Raw genomic sequence first — 27,033 nt, 5'->3', positions numbered from 1 at the left:
TGAAGATAAATGTATCCATAAAGAAAAAGATACAACTACACACCCTTGTGCTTTCTTTTTGTGTGCTCATTGGGAATGAAACTAGTATGTAAAAACGAATTAGACCTCTGCAGTTACTGGGCTGTAACAAACCAAATAGAAGTTCTGGGGTTTTCCTGGTTTGGGTTTTTTTTTCCAAAACGTGTTAGAGGGTCCTAATTTAAGGCAGAGAGAAAAGAAAATGTACAAAGTCTTGCTTAGAGCATTATGGGAACAGTGTGTCCTCGTTCTGGCATCTCTGCTTCTTAAAATGTGATTATTTTATACAAATCACCCTCTATAAGGCATCAATTTAGTTTTGTCACATAGTGAGTGTACTTTGTTTTAGTGAACAAAAAAAGTAAAAAAGTAAAAATAAAAAGCTACTGCAACAGAGTTTGGATTTGTGCGTACAGAACAGATCAAAAGAGAAGGCGAGATTTGGAAGTTTCTGTAGCTCTGCCCAGTGACCTCTTTTTCTTAAAGGATGCATTCAGAGAGCAGCTGATAGCATCTGTTGTCTGTCCTTCAGGCTTGCCATTAGCTGCTGATTGGGAGTTAGAGGAAATGTACCTGTTTCACGTGGCTTTTCCATGCCATTTGAAATCTCACTCGGCTATGTTTTGATAACACACCCAAGCAAGATGGGCTTGGGTACCAGAACTGGGTAATAGATACATGAGTCATGGGTGGCATACGCTTTCGGGATTACAGGATGGCTTTTTGCAAGACCTGTTTACTGACTGGGAGCGTGCTGTCCTGCATGTTCATTAGCTGAATAAATGGAACAGTGTGAGAGGAGCTTACTTGGTCTGGAGTCTTGCAGAGCACGTTGGCAGTGGCATGAACGCATCTTGAGGACAAGTGTTGTCTTTGTTTTGAGTGCTATTCCACGTGAAGGCATATTTATGGATGCCATGAGGCTGTTATCGAAAGCAGGGGCTCTATCTAAAATCTACTGTTTGAGACTGGTTTATTAAAGCTGGGTATGTAATTGTCCAAGGGAAGAAAAATTGATCTTTTTGTCTCCTTTAGAACAATTCTGGTGCTTCTCTAGAACTTTCCCTTTAAGAAAAGAAAGAAGAGTTGTACTTTTTGAGGAACCTTGCTATATGTGAATAGCCAATTCACAAAAATATACAGAGATACGCCAAAGGATGTCACAAAGCTCCAATGCACCAGAGAGTATCAGCATCTTGAAGTGAAACGTGCTTCTAAGCCAAGTATAAATCAAAATGAAATACCTGTCTGAATGTTCTTCTCTGCAGCTTCTCTTCAGGCCCTGTCCCCACTGAATGCCATCTTGTCCTACCTTTGTAAGGAAAGCAGCACCTTACCAAAAAAAAAATCAGAACGGCCTTTAAGAGGGCTGTGGATTTCATGCTTTTCAAGAATTCGAAAATCCCTGCACAGTGTCCCAGGGGTAGGTTAAACCCCTCACTTTCTGTGTGTAGCACATCTGAAAGGGAAATGTTCAGAACGGGAACAGCTATGTTCCGACCTCTTGCAGTTTGGTTGTCAGGGGCTGGTTTGGGAGGGAATAAAAGTTTGATTCCCTCGTAGCTTTCAGAAATGGGGCCTCGTTGAGCTAAGTGCTGCCTGCACACAGGCTGAAGACGGGGTGAGGTTTTCAGAGTATGGATCTTACAGAAGAGCAGAGTCTTAAGTACTATAGACATTGTGGAACATTTTACCTGCTGGTGCCTCAAATTTGTTTATTGCTTTTGAAGGGCAGAATGTTACAGGCACAGCAGGCACAGCATATTACGTGCACGTTATGCTAGCCAAATGCAGGAGCTGCAAAGTCAAGCCCTCAAAAGCCTGCAAACACTTGACTCAAGGCCACGTGTGCAGCTTCAGATAGCCCGTACCCCTCCCTTGTCTGCTTGGAGATGCAGGCTTTAATTACATTATTTCCTCTTTTTTCCCATTTCCCTTTTGAATGCAGAGGTCAGGCCAGCTCTGGGTTGAATCAGGGCTGTATCAGGAAGGAAGCGGTTGTCTGTAGGATCTTGGATCTTGACCTCATTTACTGCAGATGTGAGGATGCAGCGAACGGCAGGAGCCGGGAAAATCTGACAGAAAGGACAGAAGGATTTTGTCTAGAGAGACTGGATTTTGCTATGAAGTTTCATCAGAGTTCTGAGCAAGCCACTTGATTATGTGCTCTTGTCACACTGCGTGTTTGCTTCCCTTTTTGTGAGGAGCCCAGTTTGATACCTGGGGTGGCCCTCACTTGTGTTAATGTGCGGTCCCCAACCTGCAGCAGAAGTTGGTGAGAGCCAATTTGAAATGCAGACAATGCCGTGTAATGTTAGCTAACCTGAGAGGCTGGCTGCGTACTTCTGATTTGAAATGTCTGTATTTCCGTCCTTGACCTGCGAAGAGGAAGTGCTGCCCATTCTCTCATGAGGGTCTTGTGGGGAAAAAAATTGTTTCTGTGAACACGCAGATGCAGTAGTTGTCAGTGCTGGACAGAACTCCTGAAAATTTGCTAATTGTGTCTTTGCAGGAGGTTGGAATAATTTATGGCAAATAATGTATGGGTCCATTTGGAGAAATCAAAATGGGTGGAACAAGTGACTTCTGAATGAGGAAAGAATCTGGAAAAAATAGTATGTGGTTGAAACTTTAAAGATTGTTGCAACCATGACTGTGCTTCTTATAACAACTCTCGCATTTAATTTTAAAAACAAATTGAAAAGACAACCTGTGTTTTCTTCTGCGCCACCCCTACAACAGGCACATTGGAAATGAGTAGGAATGGACCTGACAGCACCCCACAGCGTCCTGCTGCTTGGGCCGAGCAGAGGATGCCAACTTACTCCCGCTGCAAGGAACTGCAGGGGGATGGGGCGCTTTGCCAGTGTACTTCGCTGTTTGCTGATAGCAGAGGATCTGCGGGACCCAGGAGTCTGGAGCTGCACCCGTACCAGCAGCACAGGAGTTCTCCTGCCCCGTTCCCTTCAGTGATGCTCTTCTACTGAACATGTTCATCCAGCCTTTGCTGAAGTAGCCTTCTTCCAGGCACTCCCCATCACCCCTTCAGCTCCCAGTCTCCCTCATCCTCACCTTCCCTACCTCCTTGCCCCCTTCTCAGCTTTCAGTCCTAATCAGTTACTCAAATTGCCCCTTTCTCACCCAGCCTTGCGTGCTTGCAGTAGCTAGATTTTAAGGCAGCAAGCGGAAGGGAAAGAGCATGGTTCCAGAAGCTGCCCTCTCTTCCAGACCACTAGCACAGCTTCGTGAAAAGTTTGCCGGAAATTTTTAACAGGTTCAAAACAAAGTATTTTTGCTGAACCTTTTTCGGAAAGCTGTAGAACCATTTTGGCAGAAACGTAATTGGCACATACAAATCCAAACAGAATGGTTGAAATCTGGCAGAGGTCTAAGGAACTGAGGACGGCATCCTCTAATGGGAAGCGTCAGACAATCTTAATAAGACTACCAGTCCTGCCTGTAATAATACTGCAGGGGCCCAGAGCGGGAGGCACACAATGCTGAGAGGGGAAATGACAGTTCTTGTGTAACTAAATGCACAAGATTTGTAAACAATGCTGATATCTTTAAATTTAAAAACACTTTCAAGTGCCAGTCTTTTAGCATGTGTTAAAAGCACATATTAATACATTGTGGTTGCATTGAATTAAGATCCCTCTTTCCGCAGGAAGTGTTTGCAGTTACCCCATGTTTGGCAGAATCACGTTTACATAAGATAAGAAATAGAGGAATGTCCGTGACAGGTTGGAGTACTGGTCAAAATACACTAATCTCCCGTTGCTTTGGAAGAAAATAAAGCTCCTCTAATAACTGCTTACATAAATATACCCAGGGGTGAAGCGTCTTTTTCACCCTCAGGGAGAGGCTGGTTGGTTTTGTCCTGCCATGCGAGGGCTGGAAGATCGTACGGCGTGGCTGGTTGTTCCCTTCAGTGCTAGTATAGATTATGGTCTTACTATCCATTTCAGTTTCTGGAAAATCCTGATAGTAAGGAAATTAGATAGGAAGATAAAATGTTGCTTAGAATATTGTGAGGAATTATAACCTGACGAGATGCTGTCCTTAGATAAATCTTCACTTCCGGAATACTCCTTTTACTTTACTGCCTGTGGGGAGATTTGTCTGTCTCGATTCCTGCACACTGCCTTGTGTTCTGCATTGAGATAATGTTTCCTAGAGGCTGAAGGAGTTAATGCAGAAATAGATGACAGATTAGTCTGGGACAGGCTGTGATTTGCAGTAAGAGAACTATCCCAAATAGCTGGCCAGCCACCAAGCGGATAGATGATTTGGAAAACATATTGGCAGAGCAGTGGGGTTTTCTGGAGCAGCTCTGGGTGAGGATTATCTGTCAATTTAACTGCTGTACTGTATAGTTTGACTGACATACCCAAACTGCCTTTAGTTTATGTGAAGAAAAATGATTAGCAAACACATATTTATTTTATCTCTGGGCTACTAATAAATTGAGTAAGAAAATCCTCTTTTCTTTCCCTCCAACACAAGTGTAAAAAATAGGGGAAAACATTTTGATTAGAACGTTTCCACTCCCTTTTCTTTTTCTCCTTGCTGTTCTCCAACCAGCTCTTGAGGTAACGAAAAGTGTGGAAGGGCTGCGAGAAGGGAGATTTTCTGAAAATCAGGCACATTTCTATGGGAGTTGAATGATTCAAAATTGAGTTCCACATAATTCACCAGGGATCTCTTGCAATACAAATAAGAAGTCTGTCAAGCAGTGGTGCAGTTGAAGAGGTTATTTCCGTCTTAACTCTCCTGGGCACAGCTGGTAGGTGCGATGTTTGAAAAGGGGGAAATTAAGAGTCAGGATACGGTGACTGAGCTCCCCATGATACCAGATCAGCGTTTTGGTTTTGTAGGTATATGAAAATGCTACTATACCTTTGAATTGTGCGTTTTAATTCTTGCAAGCAATGAAAAGCTGCTATGTTTTTTTTTACCAGCCTTTTGGTGACCTAGATGACACAAGTCTATTTCTCTTTGAACAAGGAACCACACTGAAAATATTGCCATTATGTTGGACTTCCTCGCTGGCAGTCTCTGCTGGGAGGAGGAGGAGGACTGAAAGCGTTAGAACAGCCAACTTTCTTTCAAGTCCTTATTTCTGGAAAATTTTCCGTTATTGCTAATATCAGCTGGAGCAACACCGAGAGCATTAGCGAAGGCAAGATGTCGGGGGCAGCTGTAACTGCTGGGGTTGTCAAAACCTGCTTATTTCTTTGCCAGGAGACACCCGGAGCTGTGTCTGTCCTGGCATGCTCAGTGTTGCTTGAGTGGACCTCTAGAAGTGGGAAAGTCTCCAGACAAAAGGCCAGTGTGGACATAGTTGTGGTCTCTCCAGGCCATGGTTGAGACATATCACTAGGGTGGTATGAGGGGAAGTTTCCATTAACCATTGTTCCCAGCTTGCATCCACCACCGCCGCGGAGCTCTGCAGCTGGCTTTCCCAAAGAGCTTAGTGCTCAAGAGCTCTCGTTTCAGCAGCTTGCACAGAGGGGCTAAGTTCTTTCCAAAACGCTTGGCAATGGTCAGCCCCCATTGAGAACACAGCTAAGCACATCAAACAGTCCAGCCACTTCACTGTTGTGAAAATTTGGCTGCTGTTGTGAGGGCAAAGTGGAGACAGGCAGCAAAGGCATCTGGCTCCTGCTGCTGAGCAGTGAGGTGCTTTACCTTCGCCCGGTCTTGGCGGCTGGTGCTGTAGGCTTCCTTCTTGGCTGATTCCTTGTGCATCACGGCCTGTGACCAGCTCTTTCGCTGGATGTTGTGACAGCTGTGAAGCTTGCTGATGTGAGGATTAGTCGGCTGCTGGGCACATGATGTTCAGCTTTCTGTGCTTATTTGACCTACCTCTGATTGCGAGGAATTTAGTGCATAAAAATAACACCCTGAACAAATTTGGCAGAAGGATGCACAGCTAAAGTGCTGTGCACACACGAGGAGAGGAGCTTGGAGAGCAGTGTAACGTGAGGCCACGTACTGTACTCCTCAGTAACAGCAGTGCCAAGTCCAGCGGAGCCCACGCTGTCGTCTTGGGTTACGATGAGTTCCAGCGCCGCATAGATGTCGTGGTCATTAGCCAGTAAACCAAGGAAGACAGGTTCCTGGCTTGTAGTATTGGCAAAACTTGATAGAATAAATAAAAAGATACCAAGTGCCAGGAGTTGCCTAATGCAAAATGCTGGACAAGGAAATACTGGTTTTTCTGCCTGGGATTTTAGACACCCTTGTTAACTCTGTTGTTCTCAGTGGAGGTCCTGATAATTTACAGGAGCGTGAGCCAGTGTAGGCTGATAGAGGTGTACATGTGGGAACACCTCTCAGGGCAATAGTCTGCAGGCTCCCAGGTGATAACTTGATTTGTCCCGGCTTTGCATTAGTGGTAGCATTCACCTTGAATGAGCTTTGCATTGGCACCTGGGACATTTTAGGGTTGCTGAAGGACCGGGTCTTTAGCAGGGTGAGCTTCTTAGGGCGGGGGAAGTGAAATGTGTGCACGTAGGGAACAAGGCAGGGTCTTGATCGTGGTAGGTTTTTCTCCCTGATCGCCTTGGAGATGCATCGCTCCTTCCTTTATTTTGCTGTTGCATCGGTAAGATGCAATACCTCCATTTCCTGTGTTTAAAAGGAGCATTTTTGTCCTTTCCTTTTTCAGATATTGTAAAATTTCTTCAGGCCAAGGATTACAAAGCTCATGTATTTGTGTAATGTGGCACATTATAGATAAGTGATAGTGTGTGAACTGATACCGTGTGTCTAGAACTTCAGCAATATTCAAATGCAGGCTCTTTTGTTGAGGGCAGTTAGAAAGCTGGGGCAGATTTCACAATCCGCTTGACTTTTAGAAACATGCCGCATGTTCACCAGAAATGCTATAAACGTTTTCAGAGCTAGTGTCTTGCTTCATGTTTATCTGCGTTACAGAATTTGCAAGATTTGTGCATGCATATGTCTGTGTGTTTGTCTGCATTCGAAAAATATCTGGCTGCTGTGGTACGAGCGTGCTCACATCAAAGGCAGCTTTCCTGCATTTAATCCTTTCGATAAGGCTGTTTCTGCCAGCCCACCTATCTGAGACGAGATTAGCCATCGGTTTAAAGCAGGGCTGCAAGAATGCCGGTGCAGCGGGCCGTTTGGGCTGGCTGTAGAACAGTCACTGGCCTGGCCTCCCCCTTCACAGACAGCCCAGGGTTCCGAACGCGCGAGGGTGCCTCGCCGCTGTCTCAGGGAGAGCCGAAGCGCCGGCGTGTCAAACGGCCCGGCCAGCCAAGCGGAGCGGGCTCTGCCCCTTCCCGCAGCCTTGCCCTGCAATTCCTGGCCGCCCGCGCGGGCTGGAAAACGCGGCCCCCCCACATCCCCTCCTACACTCCCCCAGTCCCACGCCGCGGGGCCGCGCAGGCGGCGGCAGCGGGCGGGCAGCGGGGGGAGACGCCGCCGCCGCTGCTGCTGCCTCCTGCTGCCTGCTGCTGCCTGCTGCCTCCTACTGCCTGCTGCTGCCTCCTACTGCCTGCTGCTGCCTGCTGCCTCCTACTGGCTGCTACTGCCTGCTGCCTGCTACTGCCTGCTACTGCCTGCTGCCTCCTACTGGCTGCTACTGCCTGCTGCCTGCTACTGCCTGCTGCTGCCTGCTGCCTCCTACTGCCTACTACTGCCTGCTGCCTCCTACTGGCTGCTGCTGCCTGCTGCCTCCTACTGGCTGCTACTGCCTGCTGCCTCCTACTGCCTGCTGCTGCCTGCTGCCTCCTACTGCCTGCTACTGCCTGCTGTCTCCTACTGCCTGCTGCTGCCTGCTGCCTCCTACTGGCTGCTGCCTCCTACTGCCTGCTACTGCCTGCTGCCTCCTACTGCCTGCTGCCTCCTACTGCCTACTACTGCCTGCTGCCTCCTACTTGCTGCTACTGCCTGCTGCCTCCTACTGCCTGCCGCTGCCTGCTGCGGCCTCCTGCTGCCGCTTTCCACTGCCTTCCACCGCCTGCCGCTGCCTTGCCGCCGGCCCTGTGGCTGGCAGTCGGGCAGGCCGGGGTTTCCGATTTTATGAACGAGGCACAGCAGGAAACGTCCAGTTTCCAGCAGCGAGGTCTTGGCAGTGGCCTGCCGGGTCCAGAGGCAGAGGAGGAAGCGTTCTCTGCTGTTGGTGCAGCACAGCTAGTGGGATCCTTTCCTCTTGCTCCCTCTCCTATAGGTGCATCTATAATTTAATAGCTTTGATCCTCCTTTTCTCCCAGGCCCTTACTAGCCTTTCCTGGAAGCTGATTTTATCAGTGCTATTTTAAAATAGGCGTTACGAAAGACAAGCTCTGTTAGCAAGCCCTCCTTTGCGCAGTGCAATTCCCCTGTGTGTTTTCTGTGCGGTTCCAATATTGTGGCCACGATCTTCTAGATTAAAATAAAACCGACATTGTTAACACTGGCCTTGGTTTGGAATTAGAAATGACATTTGATGTTTATCGTTTTGCACCGTAAATATTGCAGCTGTGGGCACAAGTAAGGAAATATTACACAGTCACAGGATGTTTGTGCAGTTATTATGAAAACTGTCGTAGCTTTAAAGTTGAAGTGAATTAGCTAATAGCCAAAATTATAAAAGACTATTTGCTTCAATCAGAAGTCCTCTCTCTGAAGTCTGTGAGGCTCGTACTTCTGAGGCATGTGAAAAACTTCTGAAAATTCTGCCCCCGGGGATAGTCCGTGTTTAGGCAGCTGACTTTAAGATCCTATTTTTGGAACCTTTGGTTGAGATTTTAAATTGGATTTTTTGTAGGAATGGCACCTAAATTGCCGCTATAGGTCTTAAAGGCTATATCGAAGGTTAAAAAAGAAAAAGTTGAGGGGGGCCATGTCATTCTTTCCTGTGGATAGGCTCCTTTTTATTAGCTTTTATGTACCATAGAAGAGCAATGTGGCATAAATAAATGTTTTTTCATTTTTGCAGAGCATCTTTAAGTAGTCATGGTAGCCTTTCATGTTGCTAGTTTCCTGCACAGTATTTTAGAATATCACTGGTAGGATTTCATAGAAAATTGCAGTCTCCTTAGTGGAGTCCTTCAGCATAGCTTGAAAGTACATTTTCATGAGCTATTGTCCTATTGCAAGTACTGTACATTGTTTGGTTGTAAACTAAACATACCCTCAAAGTTATGTATGAAGAAATCTGTGCATGAGAAAACTGGGAAGGGTTACAGTGTGGTGGATAAATCAGAGCTAAATGACAGTACTTATGATTTGTTCCTGAGGATGTGATCTTAATGAAGTGGCACGGGTTGGAGCAGTATGTCTTCTGCCTGCAGTCTGGTGCAACCAGTGTTGGATTCAGCGATCTGAAGTGGAAATCCAAGATTAGCAGCTGGAATTAGGAACCAGTTCTGAAAATAATGGCATGGCATGTCTGGATCTGAATATGCACCCTACAAAAGGGACAATCTAATATTTAGCAAGAGTAAATACCAAATATACAGTGAAAACTTAAAGAATTACAGCTTTTAAAGTGTTTAGAGATCTTCTAAAATCCATGTTCAGTGATATTATTTGCATATTTTCTTCTCACATAGCTGAACTGATGCTTTATTTCTGTAGGACAGATCTTGCCAGCAAACCGAAACACACCAAGTCCCATTGATCCTGAGACTATCCAAGTTCCTGTTGGCTACGAACCTGACCCTGCAGATCTTGCTCTTTCCAGTATTCCCGGCCAGGAGATGTTTGACCCTCGTAAGCGCAAGTTCTCTGAAGAAGAGCTGAAACCACAGCCGATGATTAAGAAAGCTCGCAAAGTCTTCATTCCAGATGACCTGAAGGTAAATTGGAACTGGTGACCAGGTTGTTCGCAAAGACTCTATGACAGTTACTCTCTGAGATACAGGTTTGGAGCATGAGTCTGTTTTCTCATGCAAGGTACATTTGCCAAACGAAATATGACTTTGTTGTAAAATAAAACTAGAACAGTTCTGAATAAGACTGAGGGGAGGATGTCCCTTTCTGGTTATGCAACAGTTGAAATTCATGAGATCAATATTAATTTCCTTTGTATGCCAGAAACTTCCTGCGTGACCTTGGACCAGCTTACTTTGTCCCATATTTCCCACTTATGAAACAGTCTGATCGTGTTTCCTTTTCCTCCATCCTCTTTTTGTCTCATCAGCACAGATTGTGAATTCTTCAAGGAAGAATCTGTCTCATAAGGGTCCATGGAGATCCCTGATGATGACAGAACGTACTATATTGTGTCTTTTTTGGAAGTTGCTGTAGCTCTGTATTTGGTAATGAATGGGAACATTAGAGTAAACACTAATAGCTAGGTGAAAGAATCTAAACTAGTTGTAGGAAAATAGAACAAAATTATTCTGCCAAGAAGTGTACTTTAATACAATATTTAAAATATACTATAATACAATATTGAAAAAGAAAGAGCACTTTTATTTGTGCCTCTCTGCTTCTGAGATGTGAAGAGCAAAGGGCATGAGAGAGCAGAACAAATTGATCAACTGATTCAGCTTATCAGACAACTGTGAAAATTGTCATTATTTGCAAAATTCTGTTCCGGGTATGTGACTGCCAAGGGGATCTTTTTTATCAGAGGTAGTCAGTGCGGAATTTCGTTCTGCTGTTCCTACTGCCCCCCAAGAGACAGACTGAAAGTCTGTTGGAGTCGGCGGGAATCTTGCACTGTGCATGCAGAGACTAGGATGCCATGTGTTTACACCAAACTGATAGCATTACGGAGAGAAGCTGATGCTATTCCCTATTTTTATCCCTAAGGATACTGTTGTGCAAGTTAAAAGCACAGAAATCGCAATTCCAGTAGTGTTCAGGTGGTACGTTGCTGTCGCTTTGTGTGTAGTGTCCTCAGCCTTCGTTTAGAAAGGTTTATCTGCACCATGCCATTACTTACCTGGACGAATTTTACTACCAGCGATGCTGCATTGGCATTGCAGTGCGCTGAGAGGTCTGCCTAAAGAGGGGTGTTCGATACAGAAATGCTTGTATGGACTTTGCCCCTTGGTGCCATTCGTCGCTTTGTGGGATCTCCTAGGTATCCTTATTCATCGAAGCATACTTTTGCCAAAGATGCTGTTGGACTGCTCCATGCCAGAGGTGGAAAATACCAGTGTCTTGCATGCAACAGTGGGCACATCAGTCTTCAGCTGAAGACTGAACTCAGAGTCTCTCGTTTCCTTGAGATAATCACATCGATTGCCCTTGACTCATTTCAGAGGGCTTGACCCAAGTGCTGCTTCTGCCCTGGCATGTGGAACGGCTGTTGAGTTCTGGGGGAGGGTAAGCAGATTAGACCAGTCAATCGTCTCTGGGCCACATGTGATCTTGAAATGCCAGCCTTACCTCTTTCAGGCCTGGATTAAGGGATTTGACGTAGCAATTTGTTAAAATAAAGATGGATGAAGCCTAGGTGGCACACTAATAAATTGCTTAAAGCTGATTTTTATAGAGTGGAATGAGATGGGAAATTATAAACAAGATTTGGGTCATAGCTTTTTGCTGCGTGCTTGTTTCTAAGAGGATCTTTGGGGATCCCATCTAAGTACAGGTGAAGAGCAATTTAGAGATCCAGTGGCTCCAAGTCATCATTGCTGCACACCTCGTTAAGCTCAGCTAATACAGAGCAGTTGTAGAGTACTTCTAGCAGTTGTTTTGCTCTTACTTTGCCTTTATGCCAGCAGCGGGAGAAGTTGCAGAGCAGTGGCGTTAGGCCTGGCATGCTCTGTGCCGGAAGACGGAGGAGTGGTGGGGTATCTGTCTGTTCAGTGCAATGTAAGAGCAGGTGGTTCCCGGTCCGTGTGGTGGGTATGGGATTGTGCTACCGTGCTTGGTGGAGCAAGAGAGCCACAGGAGCAAATGTAAGCATAAGGAAATGGAGGGATGACTCTGCGGTTTGGGGAGGGAAGTCTGAGCTATGTGCCTTGACCAGGCAATTTGGGTTCAGTGACTGCATCACTCTAACTCTGCAGGGGACTGAATTTCACTTTCATGAAAGATTCTGCCTGCTTTGTATTTACTGAGTTGTGCCAATTTCTAGAACTTCGTTCCATTTCAAAGCAACATTAAAGCTGCCATTTCACTGAAGGTCACTTCATTTGAAGAGTGGAAAAATCAGGAGAGATTAAGTAGAGACTTTAGAGCCATTGAGGTACCAGTGCAATAAGGTGATCTCCTGGAGGCAAGTCTTTAGGGATAACACTGTGGGAATCTGTTAGTCTATGACATTTCAGAGGTTAATGGGCCTATTTCTAGAAAATGCTTTTTTTTCCATGGGCAAAGCCTATTGTGCTGATCTCTTTGTGGCGGGTACCACAGCAGCCAGCCTTGTTGTGCCAAGGAACCCTCCTCCAGTGACTTGCTGTTCCAGGGTGCAAACAGGAGCCCTTTGGGGCTCTGTAGAGACAGAGCTTTGAAAAGAGATAAAGAGCTGAACCGTAGACAAAATGGATGATACCAACAGACAGAGTGAACCAGGTGTTGGCTGGCAAAGATGAGCAGGGACATACGAGAGGTAATTAGTACTGCTCCAGCAGCCGGTAGAGAGTGAGTCATCACACGCGAAGGTGGATGTGCTAACTAGGTCAGCGTAGATGTGGGATGAATTTGTACCACTGTAACAGTGCTTCGTTTTTCCTTGGAGGAATTCACAGTCAAGAGGATGAGGGGGTTAGCATAAACATTTTGACAGAAACACGGGCAGGCATCTATCTGTGCTCCCTGGACGAATTACGCCATGTAAATCTGTAACCTTTGTCCCAGCAGGGCCTGCCATTGTCAGGGCTCACTGGGCCACGCAAGGAGAATGTGCGGCGTTCAGCCCTCCCCAGTCCGGAGGCTGCAGCTAAAAGCACATCCTGGTGGCTGCTCAGTTTTCTGAAATCTAATACCGCGTTTGTTTCTTTCTCTATTTAATGAGCAGGATGACAAATACTGGGCAAGGCGTAGAAAGAACAACATGGCTGCTAAGCGATCGAGGGATGCCCGCCGGCTGAAGGAGAACCAGATCGCCATCCGCGCCTCGTTTCTGGAGAAGGAGAACTCAGCTCTCCGCCAAGAGGTGGCCGACCTACGGAAAGAGCTGGGCAAATGCAAGAACGTCCTTGCAAAGTACGAAGCTCGACACGGCCCCCTGTAAATTCGAGGGGAAGGAGCGGGGGTTTTTCTTTTTTCTTTTTTTTTTTTTTTCTGTTTGTTTTTGTTGCGGGTTGGCATTTGACTAGATGGACAGTGTGTTTCCTGTTTGATAGCACCACACCCAAACCAACCTTTCTGTCTTCAGCACTTTACCAGAAGCAGAAACAAAACTGACTTACATTATTTTTATTTTCATTTGCGTATGCGTGTACCTGCGTATGTGTGCACGTGTGTTCACATGTCTGTATATGTGTGTGTGTGCGCTTGTGTGTGTGCATGTGCGCACGCGTGTGTGTGTGCGTGCGCACGCATCTCAGCACTTCCCGTTTTTACGAAGCCCTCTTCAAAGGGTGCCACATTTTTACCTGGACTGTTGAGAACCGCCATAGTAAGCTTTTTTTTATATTTTTTCAGTGCTGCTTCAGATTAGGGGTTTTCTGTTATCGTAACCAGTTCCATCCTCCTGATTTACTTGGAAAGATCCCAGTATAAATTATAAAAAAAGGAAAAAAAAAAAAAAAGAAAAAAGAAAAAAAAAGTAGATCTCAGTTTTTTCGAGAGTAACAAGCTATTGTTTAAGTATGTCTAATCAGAAAAGTTAACATGCTAATAAAGTGCACAAATAATAATTTAGTACTGCACTGCAGAAATATTAATTTATAGATTGCTTTTGTTATATTTTAAGTTTTGGTGATAATCGTCTTCAGATTTAAAGTGCTGTTAGAATGAGTTAGCTATACTCATTATAGATCCCATAATGGCATCTCTATAGCTATTAAGGTTCCTTTTATTTCCACAGACCCCAGGTAGGTAGGAGTACTACCGATAGACCACAGAGTGTGTATTTTGCACTGTCTGTACCTGAAGCAATAATCCTATTGTACGCTAGCGCGCATGCTGCCCGGATGTTCCTAGTGGACGTAGGATGGTTTCCCTACCCAACAGTTCTGATGTCTTTAACAAAAGTTTCAGAAGTAAAAGACACATTAACGTGAGCATGCTAATTGTATCCCTGCTATAGGGAGCGCATGTATAAGAAGCAGGATAATTAGTTGAAATGAGAACAAAATTAATAGTATCAAATCAGATCCGATGTCAAAATCAGAGGGGCTTTTCTGTTTTCAGTTAGTTACGCATTTCTTCAAGTTCCATTTTGTGACTAAAAATTAAATAAGTACCTAAATTCAGTTGGTTTTTCCCATGTTCTGTAATATATTTTCTGTGGATTATATCTTGCTGTTTTAAAAATCACTTTTATTCAGTTAGGAGTCGTCACTGGTTTGCAAAGCCCATTTCTCCTAGTGATTGTTATTTTGAGTGTGACATGAACTGATGGTTCTGAACTTTATTGTTTTAAACTCTATATTTGCTTTTGAACACGTATGTTCTAATATGAAGTGGACTTCTGAAAAATGAATGTAAGAGACACTGGTGTATTTCAGGAGGGGATGGTGTTGTCATATACTGTGGTTAATCCAATCAATCTAAGTGTTTACTATAGACCAAAAGAATAGATATTATAAAATGTATAAAGTTTATACAGAATAATTATAGTATGTTCGTTTTGTACAGTATTTTTCAAGTACAAATACTGACAATGTATTTTGAAAGACATATATATAGCAAAAAGAAAAAGCTATTCCATGTTTAAAATATATAGCAAAGATATATATTCTCCGTTGTTGTACAGAAAGGAAATGCTTAGGAGTTTGTTGGTTGTTTTTTTTAAAAAAAAAAATCTTTAATATTTTAAGCCTACCACTGGCACACCGGCATGCTCTGTGCTTTAAATTAAATTTTTATGGAAGTAATATGGCTTTGCAGGATGTTCCATATTACTGACAAAGAGAAACTTCATATTTTCCATCAGAAACACACGAAGAAACTTATTTAATAGGGACAAAGCACAACATGGATTTTAGTCAACTATTGATTGGACAATACAATATTTTGTAAAGGCAGAAAAATAATATATAACACAAAAAAACTCATTGTGATTTCTAATCTGCTGCTGCTGCTAGAACCTGTTTCCAGCTGAAATTTTTTTATAAGTAGCTCTGTTCGTGTATACAGTTGTGCGTACTGCATACGGTTATTCACATGTGAGGAAAATATGGTGCTACATGTCTTGCTCACAGTTTTCTAAGTGTTTTGACATTATTTTCAAATAAAAAGGTTGTTAATTCCATTAAATCATTATTCATGCTTCAGGAGATTGTTACGAAGGACTCAACATTTTGTGCAGCATTAAAAATACCCTCGCACCAATGGCATTTTTCCAGTATTTTTCCTCAAACATACCTGACTTGTTGGCATCCCATAACATGCAGTACTTGCCTGTGGACCATTTGTTCAGCAAATTGAATTTCCATGTGCTGCAGCGAAGTTTAAAGCGTAGTAAGGTCTTTTCTAAAGGTCAGTATGAGCCACTGGACACATGGGGAGAGAAGTGAGACTGGCAGCGTTTGGCACCAGTCGGTGTATCTGCTACAGCCACTATGAAATAAACGTTATTCTTTTGCTTTGTGAGAAGCGTGACGGGGGCAGGGCTCAGCCAGCCGCTGCTGTGGATGCACCTTAAGCAGCAACACAGCAAATTGCAACAGCTCGTAATCGCTCTCGCGATGGTTATTCTGGTGGGGGGATGCTTGAACAGCAGGAATGGTGTACGTGACATCAGCTGGTGCGTACCTAGTTAGAGCCATCGGAGGGTTGTGTTGCGACCACAGAACTTCTTGAAAATGTAAAAGGCAGCTTGGAAAAAAATTACAGATGATTCTTATCTTTCTTCTGGACAGGGAAGGGGTGGGAGATGGTAGTTGGAGATCAGGGAGAGGGTAGTTTTTGGTGGGCTGGATACCACAGCTGTATTAAGTGATGGCTGCAGAGGAACGAAGAGGTTCCCAGCAGCTGCCTTGTCCGGGCCCCGAAGCCGCTGCGGTGCCTGCTGGCCCGTCCCGCAGGCGGGAGGGCACGCGTGGGGCTCCGGGGCGAGTGGGAAGGGCTGCTCGGCGACAGCCTCCTGCCTTTCTGGGGAGGACTTGGAGAGGAGCCTGGGGGACCTAGGCACTCACCCCTTGCAGTGGGAGCGAGGTACCCAGGCTCGTCTGAACAGCTTTCCCTCCAAAAAAAAAAAAAAGGCAAAATATGTGGGCTAAAACTTGCTAAAAACTCCAGGTCCTCAAACCAGGCTGTGTCCCCCAAATAACAGTAACTAAGTAAATGAGAGTGTAGCTCGTTCTCAGTTCCCAAGGACAGCTGAGCTGGGTTCATCACGCCTCTGATGGCTTTGCTGCTCATGAAGGAGCTTGTAGGTACATGAAATCGTAATTTTATAAAAATACACATATATATATGTTTGCAGAATAATTAATAGCGTGTCTAATTAATTCACTGACTGCTATTAAACCACAAGTGTCAGTAAAATGCTTGTCTTTTTTTCTTTTTTTATTGAAACTTAGAAGTGAACACTTTCTTTTTTAAAAAAAAAAAGCCCTCTAAAAATAAATTGACTTTGAGCTGTATTTGTGAATGTGAGCACCTTGGGGCTCTCCGGGGGAAAGCCTGTGGCAGCAGCGGCCGGGGGGGGCGGGGGGGGGGGGGTGTATTTTTTTTTTTTTCTTGAATGGTGCTGAAGTCACTAAACCTAGCACCGTGGAAATGAAGTCCTGACTTGAATCCACAAAAGCAAGAAATTCAAAATGAAAGGAAGGGGCCTGAGCAAGGCTTGGCGCTTGACTTAGCTGTGCCTACACAGAGCAGCACAACCGCAGGTGAAACTGCAAGCGCGAGTGGGATGAGTTCAGGAGCGCTGAAGGGCCCCTAACATTTGGGTATCTTGCCTCTGTGGGTTTGTAATAACCCCGAATTACTGCTTTAGAACTATTTTTGCCTGTAATTTACAATAGAGATGTGTTTTTTTCATTCTGTTGACATTTTTTTATGTGAAGAAAAAGTGTATTAAAACTTACAAATGATCAACCATTGTATTTCTGGCAACACCACAAGACAGCATCTGTTTAAATACAAGTTTAACAAATAAGATCAAATTAACTGTATGACATGAAATGGATTGCAGCCTGTATACTGTTCAGCCCAAACCTCTTTTTTTGTTTCTTTTTGTCTGTTACTCTTAATGTTTAATAAACTTTTAAATTTTTCTTCTCTCACCCGAGTGCTTACTTTGGTGTAGCAGGGCTTGGGCTCCCAGCTGGGGGGGGGGGGCGGGGCTCACTGCAGCAAATGAATTGGGACGAGATAGCAGAGTTCTAGCTGTAGTACAGTTAGTGCCATTACTACCTTAATAAAATGTTTTACTTGTTTTATATATAACAAGTATTAAAATGATACAGTGGAAGCTGTAATACATCATTTACATGCATACCTGCACACTGCATACCCTTCAGCTATCATGAGCTGTGCTCATCTGTTACCAGACCGTGCACAGACAGTACTGCAGTCCTTAAAATGCTGCATTTTTTTTTTTATTCTGGTATACAAAATAACTCATTAATTTAAATCTCCTTTAATATGTTGTAGAGACTACATAGCAGATAATATATACCACATGCTTTCAGAGATATAGTTTATCCATAGCACTATAATATTTTAATAATACAGCAAGTGAAAGAAAAACAGCGTAACTTCCCACTAACTGTTTATATGACTTTAAGTCATTAAAATATGTTGTGGACATGCATACCTATATATGCATCTGTACACACATGCAGATATAGAGGTTGTTGATATAAAGCTCTGGGTTTAATATATATGTTATGCTCAAAGTATATTTGTTATAACATATGTATCCATGTGTATGCACATGAGCAAAACCACACATAAATACACACATGCCCCTACATGCATGCACACACGTGTTCTGCTCTCTGTAGCTCTCGAGCCACATAGCGAGATACAGAGCGTGATCTATAGACAGAGACACATCCCTTTATAAAGGTCTGGCTATAAAAAAAAGTGTGTATAAATAAAAATGTGTATATAGAAAAAAGTTTTAAAATTAAATTTTCATATACCATATTTAGCAGAGTTTATCTTTTAAAGTTAGCTTTATATTTTATAATTTCTTTATAAATATATGAAGTAGATGCTGTAGAAAGGTCTGGTTTTAATGAGACACGAAGTGTACTCGCTGTACTACACCGCCCGGCACCCCCACGCCCCTCCGTGTGTGTCGCTGCACGTGCTCTGAGAGCTCTCTGCATCTCGCTGTAGCCATACAGCTATAAAGTGCCTGACTGCAATTTCATAATGCATATTTAGCTGCATTTATTAATATGACTTTATTTTTTTATATATATGCACAGGCATTTTATTGCTGCAAAGGTCTTTTTTTTACTACGTTATGCATAAAATATGTTTGCTATAATATACAAACACACCCCCCCTCCCCACACGCCTTCCTCCCCGCTCTGTGTGTGCAGGCACACCTGCTGGTAGCACGCTCGCTGTATATGGCTATCTAGACATAAATTTAATAATTGTGTTGCATATAGTATATTTAGCAGAATTTACTAATTGAATGTAGCTTTATAACATACATTTTAAAAAGATTTTTGTTGTTATAAATGTCTTTTTACGCTACATGCGCTGTATCATCCGCAAGCGTTGTCATAATACACACATACGCCTGCACACGCTCACATTCATACGTGTCTACATAGCTATAGCTCTGTGTAGCTGTATGCTGTTGCACATACAGATACACATTCAATTATATTTTCATACAGTGTATTTAGAAGAATTTAATAATCTAGGTTCATATTCATGTATCTATAATTATATATTTGATTGCTGTGATGCACAACATGTGTTTGCTGTAACAGACAGACGGGCGCGTGTGCACGTCTCCTGCTCACCCACTCTGCATCTCACTGTTCATACAGAAATGTCAGGATTTTTATTTCCATATAGCGTATGGGATGGAATTTTTTTTTGATAAAATTTTAAAAATAATCTTTATATGAAGATGCATATAATAACAGTCATCACTGACATACAAATGTCTGCATTTAAATATATAGCGTACATTGTGCAGCAAATATCTGTTTAATAACACTGAAACACTCACTGTCACTCTCGTGGATGCGCACGCCGGTGTGTGTGTGCATATGCACCCATGAAGGATACATTTTTTATTTTCAAAATGGATATATTTTTTACACACTCATGCACAGACACACATATAAAATAATTTGTATAAGGTAAAGGTTAAAAAAAATATATTTTCACATACCACATGTAGCTGCATTTATTTTCAAAAGCAAATTTTATATTTTTGTATATATTTAAAAATACATAAAGTAGATTTTATTTTATGAAGAGTTCACGTTTAATATGTGCTATCGGAGACACAAAGTGTGTTCGTTAACACACACGCTTGCCTGTGTGTATTTGCAGGTGCACATTGCTAGCTGTAAATTCAATAACTGTACTTTCATATAGCATATTAAACAGCAGTTACTTGGTTAGCATAGCTTTATACATACACACACACATCTATAGATTTTATTGGTACAAAGGTCTACTTGTTCTATCTACATTATATGTTATGCACAAAATATGTTTGCTATAAGACATAAACACACCCGCACCCCTTGGCTCTGCCTCTGTGTGGGCATGTGCACATGTGCCTGTGTCACATGTCCTCTCTCTGTGTATATGTATAAATATTTAATAATGATATTTCATATAGTACATTTAATATATTTTAAAACTATATTAATCAGTAAATTGTGATAAAATAGATTTTATTGCTATAAAGGTATGTTTTTGTGATATCTGCTATATATCATGCACAAAGCTTTGTCCTAACACACGTGCACACTCTCACATGTGTGTCTATAGGTCTGGGGCTCTATGTACTATATTCAATTATATTTTCATTTTTATATAATTATATCTATAGATTGAATATAGAACTTAGTAATCTAGGTGTTCATATATCTATAATTATGTAATTTATTGCTAAAAAGGTCTGTTTAACACGTTATCTATGATGTAAACAGTATACCTGTCATCCCACACACAGAGTGTCTCTATGCATGTGTGTGTACATTGATAAATTGCTACAAAATTTAATAATGAAGTTTTCAGAAAGCATATTTAGCAGCATATTTTTAATAACTGTTTTACATGTCTATTTATACAATAGATGTTACTAATATAAAATGTCTGGTTTTCAATGCACACACATGTTATGCATTATACACAAACTGTATTTTTATAACATCACCTCCCTCTCAGCAGTGCTGTGTGACCGCCTGCTGACAGAAAAGTTTAAAAAAAACACCAAAAAACAAAAAACAACCCCTGGGGCTGCGTCCCTTCGTCAGCGCTACGCTGAGCCCCCACGCACGGGAACCGACCTTCGCTGGGTACCAGCTCCCGCTAGCAGCGGAGATCGCTGCAACCCCACAGTGCACAGGCGCGATGTGGTCGGTGCTGGGACATCAGGTGCATCTTCAGCAGCTTTTCAGTACTGGAGTTTATGCGAAGTATAGAACAGATACCATCTAAACCATACGTTTGGACAGGCTTGGATTTTTTTATATACACAAATATATATGACAAAAGATTTCCACATACAATGAGATATTAATTAGCAAACACAGTATAGGTACATATAAAATTTAAGAGTTATTAATATAGGACAGTAACATTTTAATATAATACATAGGTATATAAAATGAACTATTTTAGGTTTATAGTAGGGATTATGGTGATAGATAAAACTTGTCAATATGCATGTAGATATCTGTAAAACTCTGTATATTTATACATATTTACACATAAATGTAGTTTTATACACACACACGTACATACACCTGTGTGTTTTGAAACCAAACAGCAAACCGGCTGCAGGGTGCCTGTGCCCACCCAGCACCAGCTCAATCAAGGACAGTTTTAATTGCGTTTTTAATCCGCTGCCGGAGCCCCCGGCCTCAGCCGCCCTCCCGCTGTCACGCTGCGGGGCTGAACCCCCCTCCTGCCCACGCCAGGCGGGCTCGTGGCGCAGAACACCGGAGGGCTACACGTTGCCTCCGGAACAGCCCACGGGAACGCTCCCTGGCGAGGCACGCGGGGCTGGAAATCCCAGCACCGGGTACCGGGTCCTGCTCTTCCCGTGGAAAGCAGAGCCAGGAGAGGCCGGCTTCTGCCACAGCCAGCGCTCACCCCCGGCTCCAGGCTGAGCTGGCCACGGACGGATGCTTTCGGCTGCTTGATTTACACTCAGTTTGGTGCAGATCTTCTTCCAGCACTGAGCTGCTCAGGCACTGCCCAGTGGCACCCACGCCAGCCTGGGGTCAACGCCTGCGACCAGATGCTCCTGCTCATCCTCCTCCCCAAGCCCAGGAGACAGAAACCACATCGTTACGAGGTGCAAAGACCACGTTTTTGATCAGTGGCATCAACACTACGCTGTCACTTACTGACAGTGTTGCAAGCGCTGCTGGCCAGCAGTGATGGCTTCAGGGACCCGGGCTCCAACACAGCCGAGGCTTTGCATCCTCGAGGAGAGGTCCTGAGCCCGGGGACCCGCACACGGGGCGGGGGTTGGACTCGATGACCCCCAGCAGTCCCTTCCAACCCCCCCAACCTGTGATTCTGAGCGCTGCCCACCATAAAGGTGTCCCCTAGCTGGGCCCAGCCGTGTGCTGGGCGTCCCTGGGCTCCGCTGGGCGCACCCGGCAGCTCCCCCAGCAGCAGGCAGCCACCAGCCTCACTTTTCTTTTAGTCAAGCCCCAGTTTTCACAAAACCTCTCAACATTTAAGAAGCTGTGAGACTCTTTAGGCCCTCTGTTAGGCTTATCCAGCTGCTCAAAAAAATTTTTCAGTAGCAAAATAAACCAGCAGCCATGGCCCCAGCCTGCCTGGCAGCTGGGCTGCCCACAGCAAGACAGGCGAGGAGAAAGAAAACACACAGAGCCTTCAGGTGACAAAGGGACTTGCATCACACCCAGTATGAGCAGTGTGCTTCTGCTGCACACTCGCGTTTCATTTTCACATGTAATCATCCCTCAAACATGAATGTGCAGGGGAGGACCAGCCGAGCCCCGAGGTTGCACCCACAGAGCCACGGTGTTCCCCAGTAGCCAAGATATGGTCCCCAGCAGCCAAGTCGCACTGTCCCCTGTCCTGGCCCCACCAACAGCCGGGGTCACACCAGAGCCAGCCTGCAGCCGCCCACAGTTTTCGTTCCTCCTCACCCCACTGTGCCCTCCGGCCGTGACACTGCAGCAGGGTGAGACCCCCAGAGCCAGGGACCCACCCAGCCCTGGGGTGAGGGGCTGCGGGGGCAATGACCAAAATGTCATCAGAGGGTAAATGCACCATCAGCCCGTCAGCACCACGGCTCTGCCACACTCACCCTGACCGCAGCAGGGCTCTCCTGGAGCACCCCGGCGTGGGATACAGGGGGCTGCAAGCCCTGGGCTGCTCACGGCACCTGGGCCAGGGAATAGTGGAAGCAGCTCAGACAGACATTGCCCCTGCCATGTGGGAGTATGAAAAATACTTGGCCTTAAAAGGATGATGCTCAATCATTTTGCATATTAGTAGACTCAATTTTAATTGAAAATAGGAGAAGTAGCCACCCTTTCTGACAGCAATCAGCAGCTGAGTTTCACCTGGGGCTGATGAAACCAGCCGGAGGTAATTTCTTCTAACAAAGACTTTGGCCCAGCAACCTCCTTCCTCTCACCTATATTTCAGTTGCTCTTTTACCTCTCCACCTTCGCAGCCTTCAGCCAGAAACATCGCCTTTGGTTCTCCCACTCAGCCCTGACGCTGTGTTTCAGCCCTGGACCCTGCACCCCTGTTCCAGGTGAGCTGGCTGCCCAGTAGCGAGGCTGTGAGGGCCCAGTGGCCCTGGACGAAGTGAGGTGGGATGTCCCACAGTTGTGTGGGCAGGAGAGGCAGCGATGCCCATGCAGGGAAGGGACATGTTGCTCTGTCCCGGTTTTGCAGCCCCTCGGGCCCTCCCCTGCCATTTGCCCCCCTGTCCTGCCCAGTGGGATGTGGCTGGGGTTGCAAAATGGGATTGCAAAAGCTCTCCTGGAATGCCGTGAGATGGCCGCAGTGGGAGAGCAGCATGTGGCTGGAGCAGGACCCAGCTGTGGGCACACAGCCCCTCGCCAAGGGCTGCTACGGAACCCCCCGGCCCATCGCAGTGGCTCCCTGGGGGGTGCTGAGCCCCCAGCTCCAGGCTCGCCCTCGCTGCTGGCTGCACCTCAGCCCCGGGCTGCAGCCAGGGTGCTCTGAAGGCTCCCGGGGCTGGGTCCCAGCTCAGTTCTCCGATGGACAGCACGCGGCCAGAAGCCACTTTGTACCTCTGCCGTGTGCCCAGGGCAGACGCTCTCACAGCCCCGGCTGCACCACAACCGACTGGGAGACGTACAGCCCCCTCCCCAGGCAGCATCACTCCCTTTGCCCCCCCAGAACTTTCCTCCTTTCAGGATGGTGTTGTGCCCAGGAGGGGCCGATTTCTCCTCGGTAGCAGCTCCACTCTTGGCTCTCCGCTGGTTCCTGGGGGCTTGGCAGCCCCAGGCTCTCTCCTGGAGCACAGGCTCGCAGCTCCTGTTCCCACCACTTCCTCCCTGTGCACTGTCACTGATGTCTCACGTCCCTGCAGCACATTATTAGCTGGGAAAATTGCATCTGAGTTTGTTCTGGAACACCCTGCTGGCTCTGATAAACGAGATGGCCACAAAGAAAGATCGAAGGGATTGAGTTTGCTTCAATCAGGGGGAGAAGAAAGCCAGGGGAGAAGTGTCAGCCTCCAGCTATACAAAAGCTGTCTGTAAGGGCTCTTCTCTAAGCGGGCTGGAGACCAGACAAAGAGTAATGGGCTTAAGCTATAGCAAAGAAAATAGTGCTGGGACAGCAGAAAAAGGTCTGAAAGGGCAGAGGGTGAAACACCAAAATAAACTGCCTGGGAGAATTGTGAAATCCCCTTTGTTAGAGGCTTTTTAGAACAGGTTGGACAAGCTCGTCAGGAATGACAGGCAGAGTTGTCAGGAATGACAGGCAGAGTTCATCCTGCTTGTAGGCAGAGCATGGGCTAAAAATATCTGAGTCCCTCCAAGCTTTATTTTCAGTGGTTTAGCAGAAGGCTGATTAAGCTGCTCAGCACCACCATCAGCTTCGAGACAAAAGCCGTTTTCGTTCAGTGAAACGTGTTGATATATCAAGTCATGGATTAAAAAAAAGTAGCCCATATTCCCTTCCTAAACTAATCCTTAGCTTCCCAAGTGCATGGTTCTTCATTTGCGAAGATGGCCGAGTTCCCACAGCAATGAAGTTCAATCCTGTAGCATTTAGGATGCTGCTAAATCATTGCTGCCTGAAGCCAAATGTACCGCGGGTTCCCGAAGTTCAGTAGGTGTTGTGGGTTGGGTTTTGGTGTTTCAACATCCTGAGTAACTACAGCTCTCCATCCAAACATCCCATGGTCTGGTCCGAGTGTCCCCTTGGAGAGGAGGCTCGGCCACTGGCTGACCACGCCACAGAAGCCACGAGCAGCAGCTGGTCCCTGCCTGCACACCAAACCTCCTCATCACTCCTGGGAGCAGACACAACACAAAGGAGAGCGAGGAGACGTCTGCTGGAGCCAAAACTGCTAATTCAGTAGGTCGCTACTAATGGTTTTTCACCGATGTGACAATTTAAGGGAGATTTCCAAAGGCACTGAAAGGATTTGGGCACACAAATCCACCGCCGGCAGGGCTCACGCTGCTAAGCAACAGAGACATCTGCATATATCCTTTGGGGAGCACGCCCGCCTCAGAGTCAATGATGTAACTTCTGTTACAAAACCGGTGCTGGCTTCGCTGCTGGCCTTTTGCAAGAGGATTTTAGTTGCCCAGCTCTCCCTTCGTGTTCCTGGCAGGGAACAAGCATCGCCAGCCTCACTGCTCGCCGTCGGGCTCATCGCAAACAGGAGGATGCCTGGTGTGAACACAAGCTAGCAAACGGGCATCCAGCTCAGTAACAAAACACCAGCCTACTACAAAATACTGCCCAAACAGGAATTTGAAAACTCGTTTTTAAAGGAACCACTGCTTTCCCTAGAGGTTGGGGCTGTAAGACCGAGCTACTGCCTTAGCTGGGATTGTACATGGCGCAGGTACTCTGAGGGTGCTTCACCCCCACCTCCTTTGGGCTGAATCTTCACGGCAGCCCACAGCAGCAGGCCCACACCCCACCGCCCCATGCCCACTGCCGAGCAGCCCAGGGTGGCCCCACGCACAGCGTTACCACTACGCTACTGCCTGTGCCACAGTTGGCAGCACCAGTCCTCCCAGCACTGCTCCAACACCAAACTAAACGCATGGAAACGCTTCCCAGCAGGCACCAGCAAACGTTCTGAGGGCCTGAGGTACCTGCCCTCTCCAGATCATGACAGTGCTCAGTGAACTTAGCCAGACAAGTGACCAACATGGGAAGCAAACACTTTTAACAGCAGGAGAACGGCAGCGAGCAGCCTGGGGCTGTTGAACAACAACGGCTCATGCCACAAGCTAAGCAACCTGCTCAGCATCACCAGGAAGGCACGAAGGAGACTGGCACCCACACTATGGAGCCAGCAACCATCCGTCTAGCCCTCCCGGTCACTCTTTTGTTAACTATTTGTAGCTTTAATCTTACAACACCTATTGACGGTGAAAGCAATTAGCAAGCAGAGACTAACATCCTGCATTCTTTTAAAAATACCAAGGCATGGAGAAAAGACTTAGTTGAGCACACGATGGGAACACGACAGCCTTAACCTCCAGAGGAATCACATGGCTGAATACACCAGACCTAAATAAAGAATTGTGTAGGTGACCCAAAGAGGTTTCCAAACCAGCTACAGGGTCCTAAGCACAAGGGACATTTAAGCAAGAGAAAAGCCTCTATGAAAAACTTTAGTATCTTCTCTAACTTGCTCATTCCAGCCCCTGAGACACTCGCATTTCACCAAGCAGCAGCTCTAAAAATGCCATGCCACCTGTGTGACTTACACAGTTCACCCACCAGCACGGCAGAGCTCGGGTACCAGCCGTGAATGTCAGGAATTTGGAATCTGTGATCTCCCCCAGCGACAACCCCGAGCCCCCGGAGTGCGTTGGTGCACCCTGGCCCTGCCAAACAGGCAAAACCCGATTAATTAGAACAAAACTGTGTAAAACCATGTTAAATGGAACCATCCTGTCTGGCTGCTAACACCAAGCAGTTCTGAAGGTCTGGAATTTAGGAAACTTTTTAAAATTTTGGAAAACCACAGTAAACAACCATTTCAAAGAGCCTTTGAAGTACCCCGTTCTTACACCATACCTTCAGTAGGTGCAGTGAATGTTGCAAAAACCATGCTCAGACACTCCAGCCCCCTCAGAAAGGACATCATTACTTACCAGGCACTGGAAGCCAGTAACACAACTTCTTGCTGTAATCACAAGAAATCAAGAGGGATGTGCGGAAGACAAAATTGGAGAAGCAGCCTGCTTTTGTTAACAGCAAGAAAAAGGAATACCTTCTTCGTGCACTCCTTGTTGCTGTTGAATTAAAACCAGTACAGTACAAAGTGCACTCCGTAATAAATCCTTCAATGAATCCCTACAGGTAACCAAGTTATTTGAGATGCACACAATCTCGTGTTAGAAAAACACAACTTCGAAGTGATGAGACTGAAAGTTTCCAGTATTCAAAGTACCTGTTGCATCCCAGACATCCTCTGGAAAGGTCCATTTGCAAAACTAAAATGCAAGTTATCACTGCTTCGTTTAGACTCCGTGTGCATGTTGCACTTCTAAAACCTAGAGGCATAGAAAATACAGAAGCAAGTGCTTTTAAAGACATTTTCTTCAGGAA

General features: G+C 45.3%; 1 protein-coding gene across 2 annotated transcripts in view; it reads left to right on the top strand.

The window, feature by feature from the left end:
• HLF (HLF transcription factor, PAR bZIP family member) overlaps positions 1-16,744 on the top strand; it is a 37,568-nt gene extending 20,824 nt beyond the window's left edge. Inside the window, exons 3-4 of one of the 2 annotated variants that reach the window (XM_075440807.1) lie at positions 9,610-9,830; positions 12,950-16,744. In XM_075440807.1, the coding sequence (XP_075296922.1) occupies positions 9,610-9,830; positions 12,950-13,165 (437 nt within the window). In that variant the 3' untranslated portion in view covers positions 13,166-16,744. Of the gene's footprint in view, positions 1-9,609; positions 9,831-12,946 lie in introns of both variants that reach the window. The other variant, XM_075440805.1, reaches the window with a different exon arrangement.
• Positions 16,745-27,033: the final 10,289 nt, after the last annotated feature.

Source organism: Opisthocomus hoazin, chromosome 21 (genome assembly GCF_030867145.1).
Source record: "Opisthocomus hoazin isolate bOpiHoa1 chromosome 21, bOpiHoa1.hap1, whole genome shotgun sequence".
NCBI lineage: Eukaryota > Metazoa > Chordata > Aves > Opisthocomiformes > Opisthocomidae > Opisthocomus > Opisthocomus hoazin.
The sequence above is the reverse complement of the archived record's forward strand: the minus strand, read 5'-3'. Positions and strand labels throughout refer to the sequence as shown.